This window comes from Notechis scutatus, chromosome 4 (assembly GCF_049901735.1).
Source record: "Notechis scutatus isolate UNSWTSFEM ecotype Mainland chromosome 4, rNotScu1.2, whole genome shotgun sequence".
Lineage (NCBI taxonomy): Eukaryota > Metazoa > Chordata > Lepidosauria > Squamata > Elapidae > Notechis > Notechis scutatus.
Window position 1 is genome coordinate 159,755,489 of NC_142012.1, and position 23,045 is coordinate 159,778,533.

General features: G+C 41.2%; 1 protein-coding gene across 1 annotated transcript; it reads right to left on the reverse strand.

Annotated features, from left to right (window-relative positions):
* Positions 1 to 691: 691 nt before the first annotated feature.
* On the reverse strand, positions 692 to 20,817 carry LAMP3 (lysosome associated membrane protein 3). Its single transcript, XM_087965404.1, has 6 exons — positions 20,572 to 20,817; positions 16,838 to 17,520; positions 14,876 to 14,998; positions 6,135 to 6,192; positions 3,648 to 3,815; positions 692 to 1,819 (listed from the first exon to the last, which is right to left on the reverse strand). The coding sequence occupies exons 1-6, from the start codon at positions 20,618 to 20,620 to the stop codon at positions 1,680 to 1,682; spliced, it is 1,221 nt and encodes a 406-aa protein (XP_087821530.1). The 5' UTR covers positions 20,621 to 20,817; the 3' UTR covers positions 692 to 1,679.
* Between the last annotated feature and the right edge of the window lie 2,228 nt (positions 20,818 to 23,045).

Genomic DNA, 23,045 nt, shown 5'->3' on the forward strand with positions numbered 1-23,045 from the left:
AATGCAAAAGCTAGGAAATTAACAAGGCAGTGGCAGTGTTCTTAGTTATAAAAAAAAGTTTGTAATTGCAATGTATTTCTAGTTTCTCCACAGTTTAGATAGATCACCTAAAAAACAAACATCTCACAACTTTAGAAAGGTAAAATTTGCCTAAAGATTTTCTGCAGAAATGTTGACTTGGAAAATAGTCCTTTTTTTACAGAAGTTTAAAATATATCTCAAGAAGAAAGGAGTAGCAGATCACTTCTATTCTCTGCCAAGAAAATTAAAGGAAAGACTGAACTCTAGGAAGGTTATGCTTTTTATTGAATAACTAAGGGGAAAATTGATTAAATACCAGTGAATACCAGGCTTTGCAACCTCAAGTCAACTGACTTAGCAGAATTTGCTTGGCCCTTTCCATTCTACCTTTCAGCAGTTTGAAAACTAGACTAGGCAGATTGAATTACATGAACAGATAATGCATTATTGGACCAATCTGTAGTTAACTGAAACATGGTTTATTTCAGTATTTCAATTTTCCTGGGTTTGTATAGTGCAGTGAGCTACACATTGAACCATTCTGGCCAGGCATATTGTGAAGCAACAATCTGTATGTGTGAAAGTATGCAGAGTTGGTTGAATTAACACACTACGATATGTCATAACATGGTTTGGTTTTAGCACAGCTTGTAAAAAAAATCAGCCTGAGTGTTTTATAAGCCATTCTTTATTGCCAAGCCAGTTAATGGCTACTCGATAAGTCATGATGAAGTCCTCGCTTAGTACGAAGGGTGTATCCACCCATTATTGTAACCTTGAAGTTGGCAGCAGATGTGAAATAATGACCTACATTCAAAAAATAGAGAAGGGCAGACAGCCGATTCCCTTAACTAAGGAGTAATGTAAAATAATTGATTTCAATCATAGACCCATAGAATCATAGAAGAGAACCTGGAGGGGTCCCCTCACACCATCCCAAATAAATGGCTCTCCAATCTCTATTTTAAAACTTCCAGTGTTGGAGCACCCACAACCTCTGGACCAGTGGTGGGATTCAAATAATTTAACGACCGGTTCTCTGCCCTAATGATTTCTTCCAACAACCAGTTCACCAAACTTCTGAGAAAGTTAACAACTGGTTCCCCCCAAACTGGTGCGAACTGGCTGAATCCCACCACTGCTCTGGAGGCAAGTCATTCCACTGTTTAATTGCTCTTAATGTCAGGAAATTCCTCCTTACTTCCAAGTTGAATTTCCCTCTGCCAGCTTCTACCCATTGCTTCTTGTCCTGCCCTCAGTGTGTTATTATACCGCTATTAAAGTTCAGGGCATAATGTTTGTTGAAGTTTTAGTCTAAACACCCCTAACAATGTGTCTACTGAAGACAGATCTGTCTGATGTGACATACACAGTATTACTATTAATTGAATGCATGGATTACACGTGCATATATATGCAGATGAATTTTTAAAAACCCAATAACACCCAAGCAATGTATATAGATAATAGATGTCTGTGCATCTGCATTGAGCTGATTAATTTCTAGTTAAGTGTTAAAAGTGTCAGAAATTTAAAAATCACTTAAAGATGCCCAACTGCTATTTGCATATCTGATTGCCACAGCAAAGCAAGCAGAATTTTCCGTTCTTCCTCATCCTTTGTTGCTACTACTCCCATTCATAAATAAACTTTGGGATTCAGATACGGCTATATCCAGAGTGAGCTGTCCTTCTATAAAGCACACAAGTGAACAGGATGATAATAATTAATCCCGACAGACTTAAGCCAATTGTCACTGGGATCAACTTCTTGTTTCTGTCCAACGTGCACTCCTCTTCTGCAATTTGGAAGGAAAAAAAAAAGGAATATTAGACTTCAATAAAGAAGCATCATATGATTCCACAGTGATTTTTATCTTCCACGTTGATTTTCATCTTAGTCAAATAAAGCTATAGAAAATCATCCCAGATTTTGTGAGCACCATATGTAAAAGTTAATCTTCGTACCAGTTAAAATCATTTGAACTATGGCAAATCCTTAGAGAGGCAGTTTGGTCTAGTGGTCGAGGCACCAGACTAGAAAGCCAGTAGACTGTGAGTCTAGATTGCTAGACCAATACTTGAATACAGCTCATCTGTCTGGAATCTGCACTGTATATTGGACAATAATACAATTGAGCACGGCCAGAAGTATTTCACGAGAAGAGTAGTACACTCCTCTGCTCGCAACAGAATAACCTGCATCACCAGGCTTGAAATTTTTGGCTTGGACAATCTTGAACTACGCCGCCTATGGTTGGACTTAAGCGTAGTACACAAAATTATCTGCTACAATGTCCTACCAGTCATTGACTACTTCAGCTTCAACCACAACAATACAAAAGCACACAACGGATACAAACTCAATGTTAACCGCTCCAAACTTGATTGCAGAAAGTACAACTTCAGCAACAGAGTGGTCAATGCCCGGAATGCACTACCTGACTCTGTTGTTACATCCTCTAGCCCCCCCCACTCCTTTAACCTCAAACTATCCACTATTGACCTCACCCCATTCCTAAGAGGTCTGTAAGGGGCGTGCATAAACGCACCATCGTGCCTCCCGTCCCTGTCCTATTGTCCCCATTTATTCGTACCTATTTCCTGTATTCTTACTCATGTTTGTACTTATACCTGTTATCTTGTAAGTGATTGACAAATCCAATAAATAAATAAAATAAATAAACAGGTCCCACCTTAGAGATGAAAGCTGGCTGGGTGACTTTGGGCCAGTCATACTCCCTCAGCTCAACCCACCCTGGCCCTCCTTGTTATTGTTGTGATGAAAATAGGAGGAAGAAGGGGTCTTCCATTTGCTCACTTTTCAAGCATTTATATAAACAACAAAGGCATGATAAAAATAATAAATAATAAGGCTATGAATCTTGACAATCCCAGTAAGATTGAAAGTGGTCGTGTTTAGAAGTGGAGACCCTTCTCTAATGAGAGGTGGAGACAGAGGTGGTTCTGACCAGTTCTGGAGAACCGGTAGTGGAAATTTTGAGTGGTTCAGAGAACCAACAAATACCACCTCTGGTTGGCTCCGCCCCAATCTATTCGCTGCCTCCAGAGTCCCAGCTGATTGGCTGGCACTTCTTTGGTTGCCCTGTACAGGAGAATGGAGCTGGAAAGCAGGTTAGTGGGGTGCGGAGGGAATGGGGATTTTGCAGTATCCTTCCCCTGCCACGCCCACCATGCCATGCTACGCCCACCAAGCCTCACCCCACAGAACCAGTAGTAAAACAAATTGTATCCCACCACTGGCTGTATGCACCGAAGTTTCATTTTAATGTATGCCGATCCGTGTACATTCAAAGTGACAATAAAGTTATTCTAAGTTCTAAGTCTGTGTGTTGCCTCCTGGCAGTCTGTACATCTGAAAATTATAAAAAGCATTTGTTCTTTTGGGGGCTACTAGGAAATTTATTAAATGAGTCCTACGCACATATTTGTATGCATTCAAAGTTGGCTTGGATTAAATGCAACATGGCTGAGAGAGGAATCAGTGAAATCTTCATCGCTTCGCATCTATCCCAAGACCCAAAGCTCATGGTGTGAAAATGCCCCTTTGTGCCTTCAGCAGAAAACATTTAATCATAGGAACCCCAGGATTGCATGTATACTAACCTTTTCCAAATTGGTTATTTACGATGTCAAAGGCTTGGAGCTGGGAATTGGCGGCCTGCAGTTGAAAGTTGTTGGCCAAGGCCACCGTTTGCTTACTGAAACATTTGAAGGAATTTCCCACCGGTGTAGAAAAGAGCTGGTCATTTTTAATCCCGTTGTACATAAAACCTGAAATTGGCAGAGAAAGACACATCGCTGTTGATCTTTACGGCTAATTTTATCTCTGGTACGTCTCTGTGTCTGTGCAATACCAAACCCTAAAACTAATGCACAACACTGAGCTGTGCTTTAGATCAGGGGTCTCCAACCGTGGCAACTTTAAGACGTGTGGACTTCAACTCCCAGAATTCCTCAAGAACTCTGGGAGTTGAAGTCCACAAGTCTTAAAGGTGCCTGCTTTAGATAATCCTGGTTGGAGTCATACGATAGACTATTTCAGGCAGTAGCGGATTAAGGCTTACTGGTGCCCTAAGCACTGACAAATCTTGGTGTACATACAAACGAAGCCATATTCTCAATTTTGTGGTGCCCACTTTGGGCCTGGTGCCCTAAGCACATGCTTAGTCTGCTTAATGGTTAATGGTTAATACACCACTGAGTTCAGAGTCTCTAAACTTAGCAACTTTAAGACTTGTGGACTTCAACATTCAGAATTACCCAGCCAGCATGGGGGATTCTGGGAGTTGAAGTCCACAAGTCTTAAATTTGCCATGTTTGGAGACCCCCCCTGAACTAGGCTAATGTTTCTCAACCTTGGACACTTTAAGATACACGGACTTCAACTCCCAGAATTCCCCAGCCAGGTTGAAGTCCACACATCTTAAAGTGGCCACAATGCAAAAGAGATGCCGAGACTCCGGAAAGTGTGCAGAGAGGAGCAACGAAGACGATGAATGGCCTGGAGCAGAGGTGGGTATTCAGCAGGTTCTGACCAGTTCTGGAGAACCGGTAGCGGAAATTTTGAGTAGTTCAGAAATCAAATACCACTTCTAACTGGCCCCACCCCCATCTATTTGCTGCCTCCCATTGAGTCCCAGCTGATTGGTTGGGTCTTTTTGGTTGCCCTGCACAGGAGAACGGAGCTGGAAAGCAGGTTAGTGGGGTAGGGAGGGAACGGAGATTTTGCAAGAACCTTCCCCCAGGAGTGGGGGGAGGGAATGGGGATTTTACAGTATCCTTCCCCTGCCAAGCCCACCATGCTGCACCATGCCCACCACGCCACGCCCACAGAACTGGTAGTAAAAAAAAATTTTGAATCCCACCACTGATCTGGAGGTAAAATATGATGGACAGTTGAGGCAATCAGGTATGTCTAACTCTAACCTATCAAAGAGAAGGATGAAGGGTGGGCCTAACAGCTGTCTTCCAGTGCTTGAGGGACTTTCACAGAGAAGAGGGAATTGACTTATTCTGCAAAGTATCTTGAGGTCGGGAGAAGAATTCGTGGGTGGCAGCTTGATAAAGAGAGATCCAACCTAGAGGTAAGGGAGGGAATTTTCTGGCAATGAGAAAAATTAATCAGCGGGATAGCTTGCATGCTGGAGTTGCGGATGTTCCATCGCTGGGAGTTTTTAAAAATAGATTGGAAGATCATTTGGGATCAGGGGTGGGCTTCAAAAATTTCACCATCAGTTCCCTGCCCTGTTGCTGGGTGGGAGTGGCCTAGTCAGCCTCCTCCACCAAAGCAGTGTGTGGGGGGGTCGTTTTCACCCTCCCCAGGCTCCGGAGGCTTTCCTCGAGCCTCTGGGAGGATGAAAATGGCCTCCCCTCAGATTCCAGAGACTTTCTAGATTGGCCCTCCCCGAGCATCTGTGCGGGCCCTGCACTTACCTCACATCCAATACGGGCCACGAGGAGACTTCTGGGAGGGGAGGGGTGGGAGGGGAGGGGCCAAGCAGGGGTGGGATTTGGCTGTTTGCTGAACCGGCCATAACATTAGCTACAAGTTCTCCTGATCCCAAGCAAACCCGTAGCAATCCAGCCCTGTCTGGGATGATATAAGATCTGCTTTGAGCAAGGGTTTGGTGGTATTCAGCAGGTTCTGACCAGTTCTGGAGAACCGGTAGCGGAAATTTTGAGTAGTTCGCAGAACCGGCAAATCCCACCTCTGACTGGCCCCGCCCCCATCTATTCTCCGCCTCCCGAGTCCCAGCTGATTGGCTGGATCTTCTTTGGTTGCCCTGCACAGGAGAACGGAGCTGGAAAGCAGGTTAGTGGGGTGGGGAGGGAATGGGTATTTTGCAGTATCCTTCCCCTGCCACTCCCATCAAGCCACTTCCACCAAGCCACACCCATAGAACCGGTAGTAAAAAAAAAAAAAATTGAATCCCATCACTGGTTTGGACTAGAAGACCCCCAAGTTCCCTTCCAACTCTTAAGATTCTATCTTATATTTGTAATCCAGCATTTAGTTGTGACAGTATCTCAGGGAGAGATGGATTCCAACTTAAGCCATCACCTGAATGTAGAAGACACCCTGGTACCTACCTTGCGAGAGAATGGTCAAAGAAGCTTCAATCATGCTGATATAATAGATTTTTTCCTTCTGCAACGGGAAGAGAAATAAAGGGTGGGTTTTTTTTTCATGCCAATGACTTCTTAGAATTAGCTTGGATTCATGCATCCCATTATGCCTTTATATTTTTCAAGGCTGATCTTTTTTTTTTTTAATAAAGTTTTATTTGGGTTTTCACACACAAAATACAAATAAAACATCTTTTTTGAAAATAGCATGGTCCCAGGTTGAACTTCTTTATACAGACACAAAACTCAATTTCATGCTCCTTTTTGTGTTCTATTCCATATCTTTATACTATTCTACATTTTCTATATAGTTTTTCCCCTCTTTTAATTTTCTCAATTTTATTTTGATTATCGCTTCTCAATTCAAATCATTATATTTATACTTTTGTCTGTTCTGTTTCAATTTCATATTATCTTTCCTCATTAAACAGATTTTCTCCTGTAGTCACTAATTGGAGTATGACACCTTTATATCTTTTAATTACATCCATTCAATTCTTATTTAAACTTCAATATATACCTTAAGGTTATGACCTTCAATACATAATACATAACTACCAATAGAATTCTGCTTGGTACATTCTTATAATACACACTATATTCTTTTTTAAAAAGGATTATAAATATATATAATTATAAACCCTCATTCCATTCCAATTCAGTTCTATCATTAATAATCATTAAAATCTTAACATCTTTAACACTTCTTTTCAATTAAATATCATACTTCCTAAAAGACACATATAATCTCCATAATTAATTTTTCCCTTATTTCTCTTCACATATGTTTTGTAAATCATTAAATATTCATTTTGTTACATTTATTTATTGACAAGCATTCCACTGAATTACGATAGCTATTTTATCAAACATTTTAATCATACATTGTTTCATATTTTCTAAAAATTATTTCTGTTTCTAATATAACAATACTAACTTATGTACCTTTGCAGAATCCCTTTTTCCAATAAATTTTCACCCACTATCTCTAAATAGGCCCTGTTTCTCTATATTTTGTTTCTGTCCTTTATAACTTCTTTTCCTTTCTTTCTTCCCTCTCATCTTCTCCCTCCCCTTTGTACCCCCTTGTCTCTCTACTTCTAATTCTCTCTTCTGCATTTCCCTCTTCTGTTGCTTTCTGATTTTATACTTATTTTTCACTCTATTTCTTTTTTTTGGGGGGGGGGAGTTTTTTTTCCCCAATCTTAAACTTTCCATTCTCTTTCCCCCTCTTTCCTTTTTTCCCCCACCTAAGATTACTTGTTCATTAAAGATGGCTTCTTCTTTGTCGCAATCTTCTTGTTCTGCAGGCATTTCTTGTTGTTTCTAATAATTCCAAATATCCATTTCTAAAAACTGAAATACGAAGCCAAAAGAACCTCTCCCTCCTTGTGCATATTCTTTGTACTTTTTAAGTTCCATTTTCAGTTCTTCTAAAAGTGGAGCCATTTTAAACAGTTTTAAACAACCACCCAATTGATTTTAGTCATTCAAATTCAATAACCAAAAATCCAGAAATCATCAAGTAGTCCAAATAGTCCTGAGTGATATCTTCTTATTTCCTTTTCCACTTTCTCTTCCTGGGGTTTTTGTTGTGATATTTCAGTTAGAATGTATCTTTTGGAAGTCTTCTTAAGATTTTGCTGTAAGTTCTTTTTAATTCCAGGCAGTCTCCTCCCTTCAAGATCCTGCCCTTTTCTTCTTTTTCTCTCCTTTCCTGTTTTCAAAAACTTTTGATTATCCAGAAATCTTTATTATCCCTTTGACTTTTTATTTTCAGCATTAAATGCCTATTAATGTCAAAGTGGATTTTTTTCCCAATTTCTTGCTTAAGTCTCTTAGCTGTCAGTATAGGAAAATGAGGAAAAAAAACCAAATTTTTCCCCGTTTCTCTCTCCTTCACAGCTTAAAAATCTTCTTAGGGAACAATGTTATTATTTTTTAATAGTTTCAATTCCAGGGTACTTTATTTGTTGCTTTTGCTGTTTGACCCGGTCAACCAAAACTTTCTCTTCTTATCTTCCTCCTGCACATTCTTTTCCGGTCAAGTTCTTCTTTGTGGTGGCCATTTCTGACCACCGCTACAACCGCCTTCGGGAAAGGGAGTAATGGCCAGCTGGGGAGGAGAGACGTGGCTCTCCTCAACCCTGCAGGCAGTCTCCCCCCTCTTCACCACCTCTATGGGGTGGCTTAGCCCCGAAACCACCCGGATCGGGGCGCTCCAGAGGCAAGCACGGATCGAAGCCTCACAGAGACGAGGCTTGGGTCTGTCGCCGAAGAAGCTCAAACCGGAAGTCCCAGAATACAAGCTCCAATTCAAATCCCAACAAAGATTATAAAACCCAGGCACTCTCAGCATACCAGCCCTTCTTGATCTTCTCTTTTCACCTTGAAGCATGCAACCATCCTTTTCACTTTGAAGCTCCAAGCCATGTGGTCCTGTCCACCATTAAACCATCTTTCCAAACAGCCTCCATGTTTCCAGTGTCTTTTTCCCCACTTGGAACTGAACCCAGAAGCCATATTCACTTAACAACCATGTTACTTAACAGCTGCAGTGATTCACTTTTACAACAGTGGCAAGAAAGGTCGTTAAATGGGGCAAAAACAGCTGTCTCGCTTAACAGCAGGCGTTTTGGGCTCAGTTGTGGTCCTGAATCAAGTACTACCTGTGCATAAAGTATGGTTTATAGTCCACTGCATTTCACACATCACGCTGAGCCTCATAAAGACACAGCATAAGGGACACGATTCTCCTCTACGACATCGTAAAGCAAACATCACCATTTTGTGTTTGTGTTCTGACATGTGAAGCAAGTACATAAATTAGGGCATTTCTGCACATTCAAGCTGGCTCATACTTCACTATTGATCTCCATGCCCTCCTGGGTTGCACACCTGTAACAAATAAAGCCCAAAGCAAACTACCATATATTACGGCTTATCACAATGGGGGAATCTGAGCCTTCTTCTTGACAGTGGCTGCATTCATACAACATCCTTCACGAGATTGGGGAAAAAGTCTTTTCAAATGCTTTTTTGCTAAGCATGATTACGATCAATCTTTTTTCTCTCTACCTTCTTTATCTAAAATCAACCTGTTTGGTAGGTTTAATGATTCCAAGTTTCTCACAGCTCAGAACAAAGGTTAATTCAGCAGTCTGATTATAGGTATTCATTTATTTAGGAAAATTTATATAGCCGCCTACTTGCTCATGGCGACTCTAGGCAGCTTACAGAAAATCAAACACGATAAAGAAAAAATAAAAATAATAACAAATAGTGATAAAATAACACACACACACACACACACACACACACACACCCTGTTCACACACTGTTGTGTGAATGTCATTGGGTAAGAGTATTTATGGTATGTGTTAGGAATGTAAGTCACCTAACAGTTGGGTTGGAAATATATAAACCAGGATAGACATTTTAATATTGTCTCTTTAGGGGAATGCTAAAATTGTAATTGGGTGTGGTTCCTCAAATGGCCATAAGATGGAGCCAGAAACCTGGTTTCCGAGAGTGTTGCCATTCCTGCATTTCCCTATTGACTGTTACTGATCATCATTATTCTTGGATTTGATGTGAGTCTTTTACTGAACTGTTTTTGATACTGGACTTTGTTATTGGATTATCCCTGGACTGAAAACTGACTGCTATAAGCGTGTATGACTTGGACTGTTTGTTGGACTTTGCTTAACCATTTACTGGAAGTAAAACCTACATTTTACAGTGTAAAGCACACAGTGTAGCTGTGTGCTGTGTGTGTGTTATTCAACATTACTCTCACTACGTCTCCCTGTGTGCACTCATTCTCCTAACAGGGAATTACCTCAACAGTATGGCCAGGTCTTTCTCTTTTCAAACCTTGTCTATATTTTTCCTCTTTTAAACGCCAATAATAAAGGAAAATTATAAAGCACCTAAATACTAGGAATCCAGTAACTCGGATTCTGGTTGGTAAATGTACTTCTTGAGGAAATGGGAGAGAAACTTCTACTCATATTTCAAGGATCAGATCTGAACTACTTCTTGAATTATGAAAGGATCAGATTATGCAATGCAATATCTTTAGAGGCACCGGCCTTGGAGGGCAGTGGGAAGGATTAGCCAACTCAAAATTTACATCATTGTTTCACGAAAGCCATTGATGTGCCTCTCAAGTATGCAGCCCTTTCTAAAATCTTACTTGAGTGAAATAATACTTCAGTTGCAGAACACAACTGGAACACAAACACTAGAAGCCAAGCCTTTATTTGAAAGGCAGGGGGTTGGAGAGATGAAGAGGGGCTTACTCCATTACTCCATTACTCCATTACCTCATAATCAGTGAGGCTGTGAGTTCAATCCTAGGTAGAGGCAGATATTTCTCTCTCTCGGCACAATGAGAATGTATCTGCTAAATATAACTCTGCATTGGTGACAGGAAAGGCATCCGGCCAGGAAACACTCAGTTCCATTAAGTTGACCAGACTCCACCCCGCAAGGGGTGATGGGGTCATTAAAAGAAGAAGATGATGATGATTTATGTCCAAGTGGAAGACAAAGAGAGTCTTTTCATTTTCCTCAGATCTATTGTGAAATCTGGAACAATATCGGTAGTCCTTCAATCACTCGTTTAGTGACCGTTCAAAGGTATAATAGCACTGAAAACGTGTCTTAGACAGGTAATCCTCCACTTACAACAGTTCACTTACAAACCGTTCAAAGTTACAATGGCACTGAAAAAAGTGACATGACCATTTTTGACCGTTTCGACAGTTCCAGCATCCCCATGATGATGTGATCCAAATTCAGATGCTTGAGAACTCACTCACCCTTATGACCGTTGCTGTGTCCCAAGATCATGTGATCACTTTCTGCGACTTTCAGATCAGCAAAGTCAATGGGGAAGCCACATTCACTTAACAACCAGGTTACTAATCTGTCAACTGCAGTGATTCACTTAACAACTGAGGCAAGAAAAGTCACAAAATGGGACAAAATTCATTTAACAAATGTCTCACTTACCAACCAGAAATTTTGGGCTTAATTGTGGTTGTACGTTGAAGACTACCTGTAATTGGTCCTCACACTTACAACTGTTGAGTATCCCCATGGTTGCATGATCAAAATTCAGACGTTCGGCAGCCACCATGTACAAATGGCTCCTGTGTCCAGAGGGGAAGCTTAATAATGGCAAGAGTTAACTTAACAACCGCAGGGATTCACTTAATGACCAGGAGGGAAAAGATTGTAAAATTGGGTTTGACTCACTTAACAACTGCCTCACTTAGTGACAGAAAGTTTGGTCCCAATTGTGGTCATCATTCAAGGATTATTTATAGCCTTTTGTTACACCATACCTCTGAATCAGGTAATGTGTATGTGTGTTGCATACACAGCATTTTGTGCCTTAGAAACTGACCAAACTTCAGTAAAGCAAAAATAATTATTTACTAATTGATCACTCTTGTTTTCTCTTTGTTTCAAGGCTGCCCGGATCTTAACTCGTGCAAAGTGTGGGTCAACAGGCAGTGCTAAATTACAGCAAGCTAAATAATCCAGAACTACTTGGTCTGACATAGATAATTCAATCTGTGCAGCTTATTATCAAAGAAAAGTAAAAGAAGGTAAACACAATTGGTATTTAACAGATTAACAGATTAACAGAGTTGGAAGGGACCTCATAGGTCATCTAGTCCAACCCTCCCGCCAAGCAGGAGACCCTACATCACTTCTGACAGGTGACAGTCCAGTCTCTTCTTGAAAGCCTCCAGTGATGAAGCTCCCACAACTTCTGAAGGCAACTTCTGTTCTGTTGATTGATTGTTCTCACCGTCAGAAATTTTTTCCTTATTTCCATGTTGAATCTCTCCTTGTTCAGAGGTGGTATTCATCAGGTTCTGACCAGTTCTGGAGAACCGGTAGTGGAAATTTTGAGTAGTTCAGGGAACCGGCAAATACCACCTCTGACTGGAGATTTTACAGTATCCTTTCCCTGCCACGTCCACCAAGCCACGCCCACAGAACTGGTGGTAAAAAAAATTGAATACCACCCCCTTGTTCAGTTTCCATCCATTATTCCTTCTCTGGCCTTCAGGTGATTTGGAAAATAGCTTGACCCCTTCCTCTCTGTGGCAGCCCCTCAAATATTGGCACACTGCTATCATGTCTCCCCTGGTCCTTCTCTTCACTAGACTAGCCAACCCAGTTCCTGTAGCAGTTCATCCTATGTTTTAGTCTCCAGTCCCCTAATCATCCTGGTTGCTCTTCTCTGCATTTTTTTCCAGAGTCTCAACATCTTTTTTCTAATGTGGTGACCAAAACTGGATGCAGTACTCTAGGTGTGATCTTACTAAGACTTTATAGAGTGGTTTTAGTACCTCACTTGATCTCAATTGTATCCCTCTGTTCATGCAATTTAGGATGGCATTGGATTTTTTTGTGGCTGCACATTGTTGGCTCATATTTAGCTGGTTGTCCACTAAGATCCCAAGATTCCTCTCCCAGTTAATACTATTAATCCTGGTTTCACCCAGTCTATATGCCATTGAAGTCTCTCGTGGCTCATGTGTCCACCATCTTGATTATTTTTATCTTCTCCTCTGCAGATTCTCCAGATTGGATGCATTTCAATAAACCATGCAGGGGTGGGTTTCTACCGGTTTTGTCCACCTCTGTAGAATTGGTAGCTCTGAAGAGCAGCAGACATAGAACTGGTTCTATGTCTGCTGATGTTTTTGCCCACCTGCCCACCTGGGCTCTTACTTGATCTTTATTTCCTGATTTTTCAACTTCAGCTGCCGAACGAGGCACAGCTGCAGTTTAAAAAGCAGGAAAAAAGGGCTGTTTCAAAGGCTGCTTCTCGGCAGCAGCGTGCTAATGATGATTAACAGGCGGGCGGCTCACGGCGGGCAGGGAAGCTCGTAAATCCCAAATAACCCTGTCGTATCCCACCCCTGAAACCATGAACCATGGCTTACAACTGCAATGCTCTCAGAAGTAGAGAAATGCATTATGCATTATGCATTCATCGTAATCCATGAACCATGAGAAATTAAAATAGTTTTATGGAACTGCCACATTAAAAATTGAAAGGAAATCACATGATGGAAAATTAAAAGGAGAAAGGGTTGAAGTCACAGTATCACAACTTGTAAATTACATGCAGTGGGGAAGTATTGTATTATTTTATTTGGTGTTTATTTACACTTTTTGCCTCACTATTCCCCAATGATACAACATATTTTTCTATCCCAGAAGTTTATAAGCGACCTTTCTCTTAAAGAGATATATTATGTGTCCCTTTGTATGTATTGTGTTTTCCATATCATATTCTTCCCAGCTCCATGTGACATGCAGAACTGATTCAATGGATAAAAAGCATGGCTTGGTTAAGGGAAGAAAACCACAGCTTAGAAACCTGTTTAATGTTGGCTTGTTAATTCCAAGAAATGGAAGCTTTGTGGCTTAGTCTTAGTTCGTTTTTATACTGTGCCTAAACTTGTAACCAATTCACAAATGTTCAAAGCAAGACTTAAGGAAGCTAGCTACGATCAATTTTCCGTTTGAGAAGGCTGAATTTGCTGTGGTTTGGACTTTTTTTAAGTTAAATATGATATTTGCATTTATTTTAGTCTCTTCACTGGAGTTATTGGCATACGCAAAGGGATACATGTGTGTCGATAACCATGATCTGAGTACTTCTCTTGAAAGAACATTTGAGGGAGAATCTTATACAAATAAAACTAAAGCCAAGCATTTCACAACACTACAAGTAAGAAGTACAAAGTCAATATGACTATAAACCTCGTGGTTAGTTTGGCTAGTTCATTGTGTGTGGGTGTGTTGAATTTTCTGCTTGCTAGATACACCATTTTTTGTCTTTAGGAAACTTGACCTAACTTCAGCAAAACAAAGATAATTATTTAGATATATAGATGTATATTAATTGAATTAATCATGATTTTGTTAACCATGGATTCTGGCATGCTGATTGAGTCCAAAAGCCCTCAAGTCTCCAATATACAGGTAGTTCTCAACTTACGACCAGAGTTGGAGCCCAAAATTTATGTTGTTAAGTGAAACATTTGTTAAGTGAACTGTGCTCTATTTCCCTGATGACAAACCTATGGCACGCATGTCGGAAGTGGCACGCAGAGCCATTTCTGTCAGCACATGAGCTGTCGACTGGAAGAGATGCACTGCGCATGAGCCTCCCGACAGCCAGCTGATTGCCAGGTATCTACCATGCATACACGGGGGGTCAGGGCACACGTGCAAGATGCACGCATGTGGGGTTGTGTGAGCATGCGCAGGGGGGGGTCACATGCGCATTGCATTATGGGTGCAGGCAATGACGAAAAGGTTAGCCATCACTGCCCTATTTCATGATCTTTTTTGCCATAGTTGTTAAGTGAATCAAGGCAGTTGTTAAGTGAGTAACATAGTTGTTAAATGAAGCTGGCTTCCCCCTTGATTTTGCTTGTCAGAAGGACGCAAAATGGGATTGTGTGATCCCAGGACATTGCAATTGTCATAAATATGAGGCAATTGTCAAGAGGCCAAATTTTGATCTCAGGAATGCTGCAACGGCCGTAAGAGTGAAAAATGGTCAAAAGTCACTTTTTCAGTGCCACTGTAACTTTAGCGGCCACTAAATGAACTCTTGTCATTCGAGGACTTACCTGCACCATTTTTGAAGAAAATCTTACCTTAGTAAAAATAAAATGTACGAAGCCACCTTCAAACGAGATGTTGAGCATGGATTGACCGTATCCACAATATCCGCCGGTGCTTGTGGCATTGGGATCAATATTAAAATATTCCAGATCGCCCTGTGAAATAGGCAAGACGTCAATGCATTAATTTCAACTGAGACTGACCAATTATTACCGCTTAGAAATTTAGAGCAAGAGAGAATAATTAGCTACACCTCTTTGGTCACCATATTACGAACAGGATATTGAGGTTTTGGGAAAATCACAAAAAAGAGGGGAGAAGTCAACTTATTTTCCAAAGCACCAGAAGGAAAGATAAGAAACAATGGATGGAAACTAATCAAGGAGAGAAGCAACCTGGAATTCGGGAGAAACTTCCTAATAGTGAGGACAATCAACCAGTGGAACGGCTTCCCTTAAGAAGTTGTGGACGCTTCATCACTGGTTTCTTTTTTTTAAAAAAGAGCCTGGACAGTCGCTTGTCTGAAAAGTATTTTGTGAAGTATTTCACAAGAAGAGTACTACACTCCTCTGCTCGCAACAGAATACCCTACACCACCAGGCTTGAAATGTTGGGCTCGGACAACCTAGAATACGACTTCAGCAATTGAGTGGTCAATGTTTGGAATACTCTACCTGACTCTGTGGTTTCTTCCCCAAACCCCCAAAACTTGAACCTTAGACTGTCTACTATTGACCTCACCCCTTTCCTAAGAGGTCTGTAGGGGGTGTGCATAAGCGCACCAACGTGCCTACCGTCCCTGTCCTATTGTTTCTTTTTTATTTTTCTTATATGTATCCATGTATTCATAACTATGTTTTTACTTATACCTATTATCTTGTAAGCAATTGACAAACCAAATAAAAAAAAAAAAAAAAAATAAAACTACGCCGCCTACATTTGGACTTAAGCGTAGTACACAAAATTATCTGCTACAATGTCCTACTCGTCAATGACTACTTCAGCTTCAACTACAACAATACAGGAGCACACAACAGACACAAACTCAACACTCTGAACTTGATTGCAGAAAGTACGACTTCAGCAACAGAGTGGTCAATGCCTGGAATGCACTATCTGACTCTTTAATTACATCCTAACCCCTACTCCTTTAACCTCAAACTGTAATTGGGTGTGGTTCCGCAAACGGCCATAAGATGGAGCCAGAAACCTGGGTTGCTTAGTCTCAGAAGAGAGTCTCAGTGAAGTGAGTGAGTCTCTGTTTTCTTCTGTTGGAAAGAGTTGCCGTTCCTCCATTTTTCCCTAATGACAGGTTACTGATCATTGATGTAAGTATGCTACTGAACTGTTTTTGATACTGGACTTTGATATTGGAATTATCCTTGAAATGAACACTGACTGCTTTACCTGTGAATGACTTGGACTGTGTTTGGACTGTGCTTAAACGTTTATTGAAAGTAAAAACCTACATTAACTGTACAGTGTATCTGTGTGCTGTGTGTGTATTATTGAAACACTTATCTCACTACGTCTCCCTGTATGCGCTCATTCTCCTAACGGGGAATTACCTCAACCCCCCCCATGCCTCCTGTGCATGTGTGTGCAACCCATGTGACTCGTGCATGTGTGTGCAACCCATGTGACACGCTTCTGCACATGTGCCAGATACCTGACAATCAGCTGGCGGGCAGGTAGTGCATGCGCTGTAGACCTTTTCAGGGCAAGTACTCACATGCCAGCTGTAATGGCTCTGCGTGGCACTTCTGGCACATGTGTCATAGGTTCGCCACCACAGGTATAGGATCTCCTGCTTAAGCAGGGGGTTGGACTAGAAGACCTCCCAGGTCCCTTCCAGCTCTGATTCTGACTTCTCTCATCTTTAAAAACCTTAATTTTTAGGGTCACTTGTCTGGGGGAGACTGGATTAAACCCTTTCTGACAATACAAGGAACAAAAAGAAAGAAAGGAGTTGGGACAGCTAGGCAGCTGCTTACTGTTTTAGTGTTTGTAACGATCATCGTCAAGCCAATTAAGGCTTTAATGCAATCTGTGGTTCCGTTGAAAACACTGTAAGTGCCCGTAACAGCGGGTGACGGTTGAGGCGCCAATGTTGGTCCAGTTTGATTTGTTGGCCTAGGGGAAGAAGTCGTATTCTTGTGTGCTGCAGAACTGGTTGTCACAATGGTTGTGTGTTTCCTCAGCTTCGTGGTGTGCTGCTCAGTAGCCCCGGAGACGGTCTTATCTACATTTTCCTTAGTTGTGCTCTGAACAGGAATCTCCCTTTTCCGACTAGCTGATAGTGGCAGGGTTGAGGTTGTTTCTTCAGACGCTGTTCTTGTTTTGTGGGCTTTGGTCCAATCCGTTTGTGGCTCAGATGGCAAAAGTGTTGTTGTCCTTGCAGCCGCTATGGTTTTCCACACAGCCTGCAATTTTGTCAGTGGGGTGGATTTTGCCTTTGACATCTCAGCCGTGGGCGCTGAAGGGATTCCTCGTCCTATGCCATGGCCTGATGATTGATTGGCCAAAGCTTGTGAATGACTGTATGGACGAATTGTGGCTTGGGAATTGGAAAGAGGGGAGAGATCTGGAAGTGGTACTCTTTGCAGAAATGAGGTGGGTCGTAGGGTTGTCCTACCTGGAGCCTCTTTATCCGGCACGTGACCAGTGCAAGAAAAGACTGTTGTGCACAAAAAAAGAGAGTTAGTCTTGTTTTCCATCAGCTTTCATTACTATGCATGTCCCTGAGCTTCTTCATGTACCTCAATAAAAAAAAATGAATTCTCCTTAGCCTAAGTTATTGGTGTATTTTCTAAATTTGCTTGCCACTATGGAACTGTGATTATGGAAAGATTATAATCTTTATTAATAGCGCTTTACAAAGCCTTAGTAAGACCACACTTGGAATACTGCATCCTGTTTTGGTCATTACATTATAAAAAAGATGTTGAGACTCTGGAAAGAGTGCAGAGAAGAGCAACCAGGATGATTAGGGGCCTGGAGGCTAAAACATATGAAGAACGGTTGCTGGAATTGGGTATTGCTGGTCTAGTGAAAAGAAGGACTAGGAGGGGCATTATAGCAGTGTTCCAATATTTGAGGGGCTGCCACAAAGAAGAGGGAGCCAACCTATTCTCCAAAAGACCTGAGGGCAGGACAAGAAACAATGGATGGAAACTAATCAAGGAGAGAAGCAACTTAGAACTAAGGAGAAGTTTTCTGACAGTGAGAACAATTAACCAGTGGAACTGCTTGGCTCCAGAAGTTGTGAATGCTCCAACCCTGGAAGATTTTAAGAAGAGATTGGATAAACCATTTGTCTGCAATGGTATAAGGGTCTCTTGCTTGAGCAAGGGGGTTGGGATAGAAGACCTCCAAGGTCCCTCCCAACTCTGTTATTCTGTTTGAGTTTTGTTAGAGTTTATGCTGCTGGAAAGAGGAGGATGGGGGAGGGGGAAGAAGAAGAAAGAAGAAGAAGAAGAAGAAGAAGAAGAAGAAGAAGAAGAAGAAGAAGAAGAAGAAGAAGAAGAAGAAGAAGAAGAAGAAGAAGAAGAAGAAGAAGAAGAAGAAGAAGAAGAAGAAGAGGAAGAGGAGGAGGAGGAGGAGGAGGAGGAGGAGGAGGAGGAGGAGGAGGAGGAGGAGGAGGAGGAGGAGGAGGAGGAGGAGGAGGAGGAGGAGGAGGAGGAGGAGGAGGAGGAGGAGGAGGAGGAGGAGGAATTGCTTTACATTTAGCATTCTGAAATCCTTTCAGAATTGCTCATATAATTTTGTGAACCAGTTGTGCACTAACTCTATTTCTATTGGAGTATTTGTTTCCGTTGCAAGACAGAGTCACACAAGAGTCTTCAGTTTCCTGTTTTCCACTCTCTCCCATCACAGGGTGTTTCCACACTGTCAAATCGAAAGTGTTTGCCTGCCCTTTTTTGCATTGAAGGGAAACAGTCCTCCCATGAAATGTGCTCTGTGCCTATTGCCATTGGTTATCCCGCTGCAATTTATTTCTATACGGGTAGTCCTCGACTTACAACACTTCGTTGACTACCCGTTCGAAGTTACAACAGCACCGGGAAAAGTGAGTTATGTCCATTTCCCACATTTACGGCCATTGCAGGATCCTCATGGTCACGTGACTTACATTTGGATGTTTGACAAACGGGTTCATATTTAGGACGTTTACAGTGTCCCGGGATCACATGATCCCCTTTTGCGACCTTTTGATAAGCAAAGTCAGTGGGAAAACCAGGTTCACTTAATGACGGTGTTACTAACTTAACAACTTCAACGATTCACTTAACAAAAGTGGCCAGAAAAGTTGTAAAATGGGGCAAAATGCACTTAACAAATTTTTCACAATTTAACAACATAAATGTCGGGCTCAGTTGTGGTCATAAGTTGAGGACTACCTGTATTTATTCACTTCAGGTCCCTGATTTCTCTTTAAGGTCCTGGCTAACCAAGATTAGTAGAAGAACCATGTGCTGAGGGGGCCCTTCGGATAATATCAAAATAAAAGATGGCTGTCGCGTTGTTATCGCTTAAGGCCATTTCTGTTTGTTTTGCTCTCGGGCTGGGGATGAGAGAGCCAGTGCCCAGAGTGAGGAAGATGAGAGTTACCAGAACTTAACTTGGCCACCTTTTGGTCAAGCGGGGGGCACAGCCAGGGACTCTTTGCCATGATGGATTTGATAAATCTGGGATCTAAAATGAGCTCTCTCTTTTATGTCACTTAGGACCCCAAGGTTCCTTAAGAATTGGAACATTCATTACAAAAGTCCAAAGAGGAGAAACTGAGTATGATATTCTCAGTCCCAACCAGAGGTGGTCTTCAGCAGGTTCTGACCAGTTCTGGAGAACCGGTAGGGGAAATTTTGAGTAGTTCAGAGAACCGGCAAATACCACCTCTGACGGGCCTTGCCCCCATCTATTCTCTGCCTTCTGAGTCCCAGCTGATCGGAGTCCCAGTTGATTGGCTGGGTCTTCTTTGGTTGCCTTGCACGGGAGAACGGAGCTGGAAAGCAGGTTAGTCAGGTGGGGAGGGAATGGGGATTTTGCAGTAACCTTCCCCCAGGAGTGGGGTGGGAATGGAGATTTTACAGTATCCTTCCCATGCCACCACCACCAAGCCACACCCCCCAAGCCACACCCACAGAATCAGTAGTAAAAAAAATTGAATCCCACCACTGGTCCCAACATAGTTGGTTAAATACAGGTAGTCCTTGACTTACGACCACAATGGAGCCCAAAATTGCCACTGTTAAACGAGACAGTTGTTAAATGAGTTTTGTTCCATTTTACGACTTTTCTTGCCGCAGTTGTAAAGTGAATCCCTGCAGTTGTTGAATTACTAAAATTGACTTTGCTTGTCAGAAGGTCGCAAAAGGGGATCACATGATCCCGGGACATTGCAACTGTCATAAATATGAGTCAGTTGCCAAGCATCTGAATTTTGATTACACGATCGTGTCTGGTTGTAAGTGCGAAAAACAATCCTACATCACTTTTTCCAGTGATATAATTTAGAACAGTCACTAAATGAATGATGGAAAGTTCTATTCTTTTGCAAGGACAAAAGGTTGGATAAAAGTTATTTCACAACAGATCTTTTTCCCCCCACCTTAATTTCTAACATCTACTTCCTGGATAATCAGAACTGAACCTTCGCTTGCATACAAACATAATTCAATCACATGCAAATAAAGTGTAACATGTAGCCAAGCCTGTATCTACTCACCTCCAGCTGTGATTAGAAGAAACTCAATTAATGGCTTCCACCGACTCATGATGCCACCACTTTAAACTGAATTATTATGGTAGAAGAGGGGTTGGATTAATGCCACGTTTTGGTCCTTAAGATGCCACAATGGCCTGGGTAGTGTTTCTTCCTGGCTAGCAGGTGCACTCAGCCGCTTCTCTGGGGAACAAAAAAATCCACTGTTCCCTGATGAAGGGGTTTGAGCAAAGAGGAAGTGATACTCACGAAGAGAGTTGAAATTTCTGGGTTATATAGGCAGTTGGTAAGTCACATGTGAGAAGGAAAGGGTGGAGGCAAAGCATCTTTGAAACATGTGAGCGTGCTTTCTAAAAGGTTGGCGGAACTGAAATTAAAAGCAAGATTGCAGAGGTTATGGCTGGTTAATTTCATTTTCTTTGAACCCTCTTGTTAAAATTCTGCAACAGGCATTTCAGTCTGAGCAGAAGAATGGATCCCAGAGACAAATGGATCCATCCTGATTATCTATTCTAGGACCATGTTTTTCAACCTTGATCACTTTTTTAGATATGTAAACTTCAACTCCCAAAATTCCCCCGGCCAACATAGCTGGCTGGGGCTGGGAGTTGAAGTCCACATACCTTAAAAGTGATTAAGATTGAGCGACACTAATCCAGGAAACATCTTGTTGATTCTCAGAAGCAAAAAGAAAACATAAAAAGCCTTGTGATTTTTCCCATCCTACCCCAAATCCTTTCCAATGATGGGAACCTTCTTTCGATTGAAACCAAGGAAGGATTTCTGCAGAATTTTAATCAATAAATTTACTAGTAAATATCCCTTGCCTCTAATCATGGCAAGGTTATCAAGCAGGGAAAAAAAATGACATGGCAGCATTAGTTTATCTTTTAACTACGGTAGTTACCAGAAAGAATATTTTTTTCCATTAATTGCTTGTCATTAATTGCTTAAGAAATCTTGTAGAAGGAATAAGATTTATTAATTGCATGCTTCACAGCCATATTGAAAGTAATATATGATAGTGTTCTAAAAGGTTTCACTTTATCTTGTGATTTTTTATTTTTTTTAAAAATCTCCCAATATTATTCCTTACAGGCTTGATAAATGTTCAGCACCAAATCACGTAACTAATCTTTTTCTTCTTCCAGAGTTCATGGAAACTTTCCACAACACTTTGTGAAATACAATTTCTGATCAGAGTAAGCGAAGAGATAACATTTCTAAAATGGAGAGAAGAGAGTTGCCACATGCTACCCCTTGTGAACTACAATGTCTGTTGTGCAACATGCCAAGCTTCCTTTAGTGCAGGGGTGTCCAACCTTGGCAACTTTAAGACTTGTGGACTTCAACTCCCAGAATTCCTCAGCCAGCAAAGCTGGCTGAGGAATTCTGGGAGTTGAAGTCCACAAGTCTTAAAGTTGCCAAGGTTGGACACCCCTGCTTTAGTGAAATAATATATACATTAAATCTTTCCTAAAACCTTCTTTTGCCTCCTTGTGGTCAAAAATAGCATTGCATATAGTTGTAGCACTTAAACAGTAAATCTACTTGGTTGATTTGTTTGAACGCTTCTTCCAAAGCTTTTGATCTTGTCATTTCCTTGCTTAATTCACTGAATTGTAAAGGCCATCCATGGTCATTGCCTCCCATTTTTAACATTCATGCATTTCCTAGCAATGTTTCTTTTTATTTATTTCTTACCAGAAAAATCTGTCACGGATAATAAGAAATCATCTTTTGACTGGGCTCTTTGTTGTACTGCTTGTTAATGTTCACACTTTTGTAGCATGTTAACTATGGTCATTCCAGCATAATAAAAACAGCTTTGAAAAGGCAACTGGGTTTTCTTGTTTTGCTAGAAGACATTTAGCTTCTCATCCAAGAAATTTCTTTAGATCTGAGTGAATGGTGGAGAATGGAAGGGTTTATATTCCTTGCAGTCATGTGGTTGTTAGCCTTAGGGATAGAAATCCGTCCATTCTCCACCATTCACTCAGAACTGAAGAAGCTTCTTGGACAAAAAGGTGTCTTCTAGCAATACAAGAAAACATTTTGAAAGAAAGTACCTTTGGCACAACCACCACCTGGACAACTGAGAATCTCCATAGACGTAATAAAAAGCCATCATAAATATATTCTGAGTTTTATTGGCTGGGCAAACAAAGGCCTAACATGAATTTATACTATCAGGAATTGGAGTTACCTTACTCCGGAAAATAATGGTCAGTAATATAATTCTGATTTAGTCACCTGCTTTGGGTTCTGACATGATTCTTTAATAATTATTTTTTAAATGGATGGATGCAATGGTAATGCTGAAGACCATTGTTATTGCAAAGAGATTAGTGGCAATTTCAATTTCTCCTTCGTATTAAGAAAAGTCTACAGTTCTGAGCTGACCTGCTTGCTTTTTTTAATTCTTGCATGCCGAATAAAGAAGTGGGAGAATCTTTACATAGATGCAAAGCTGTGAA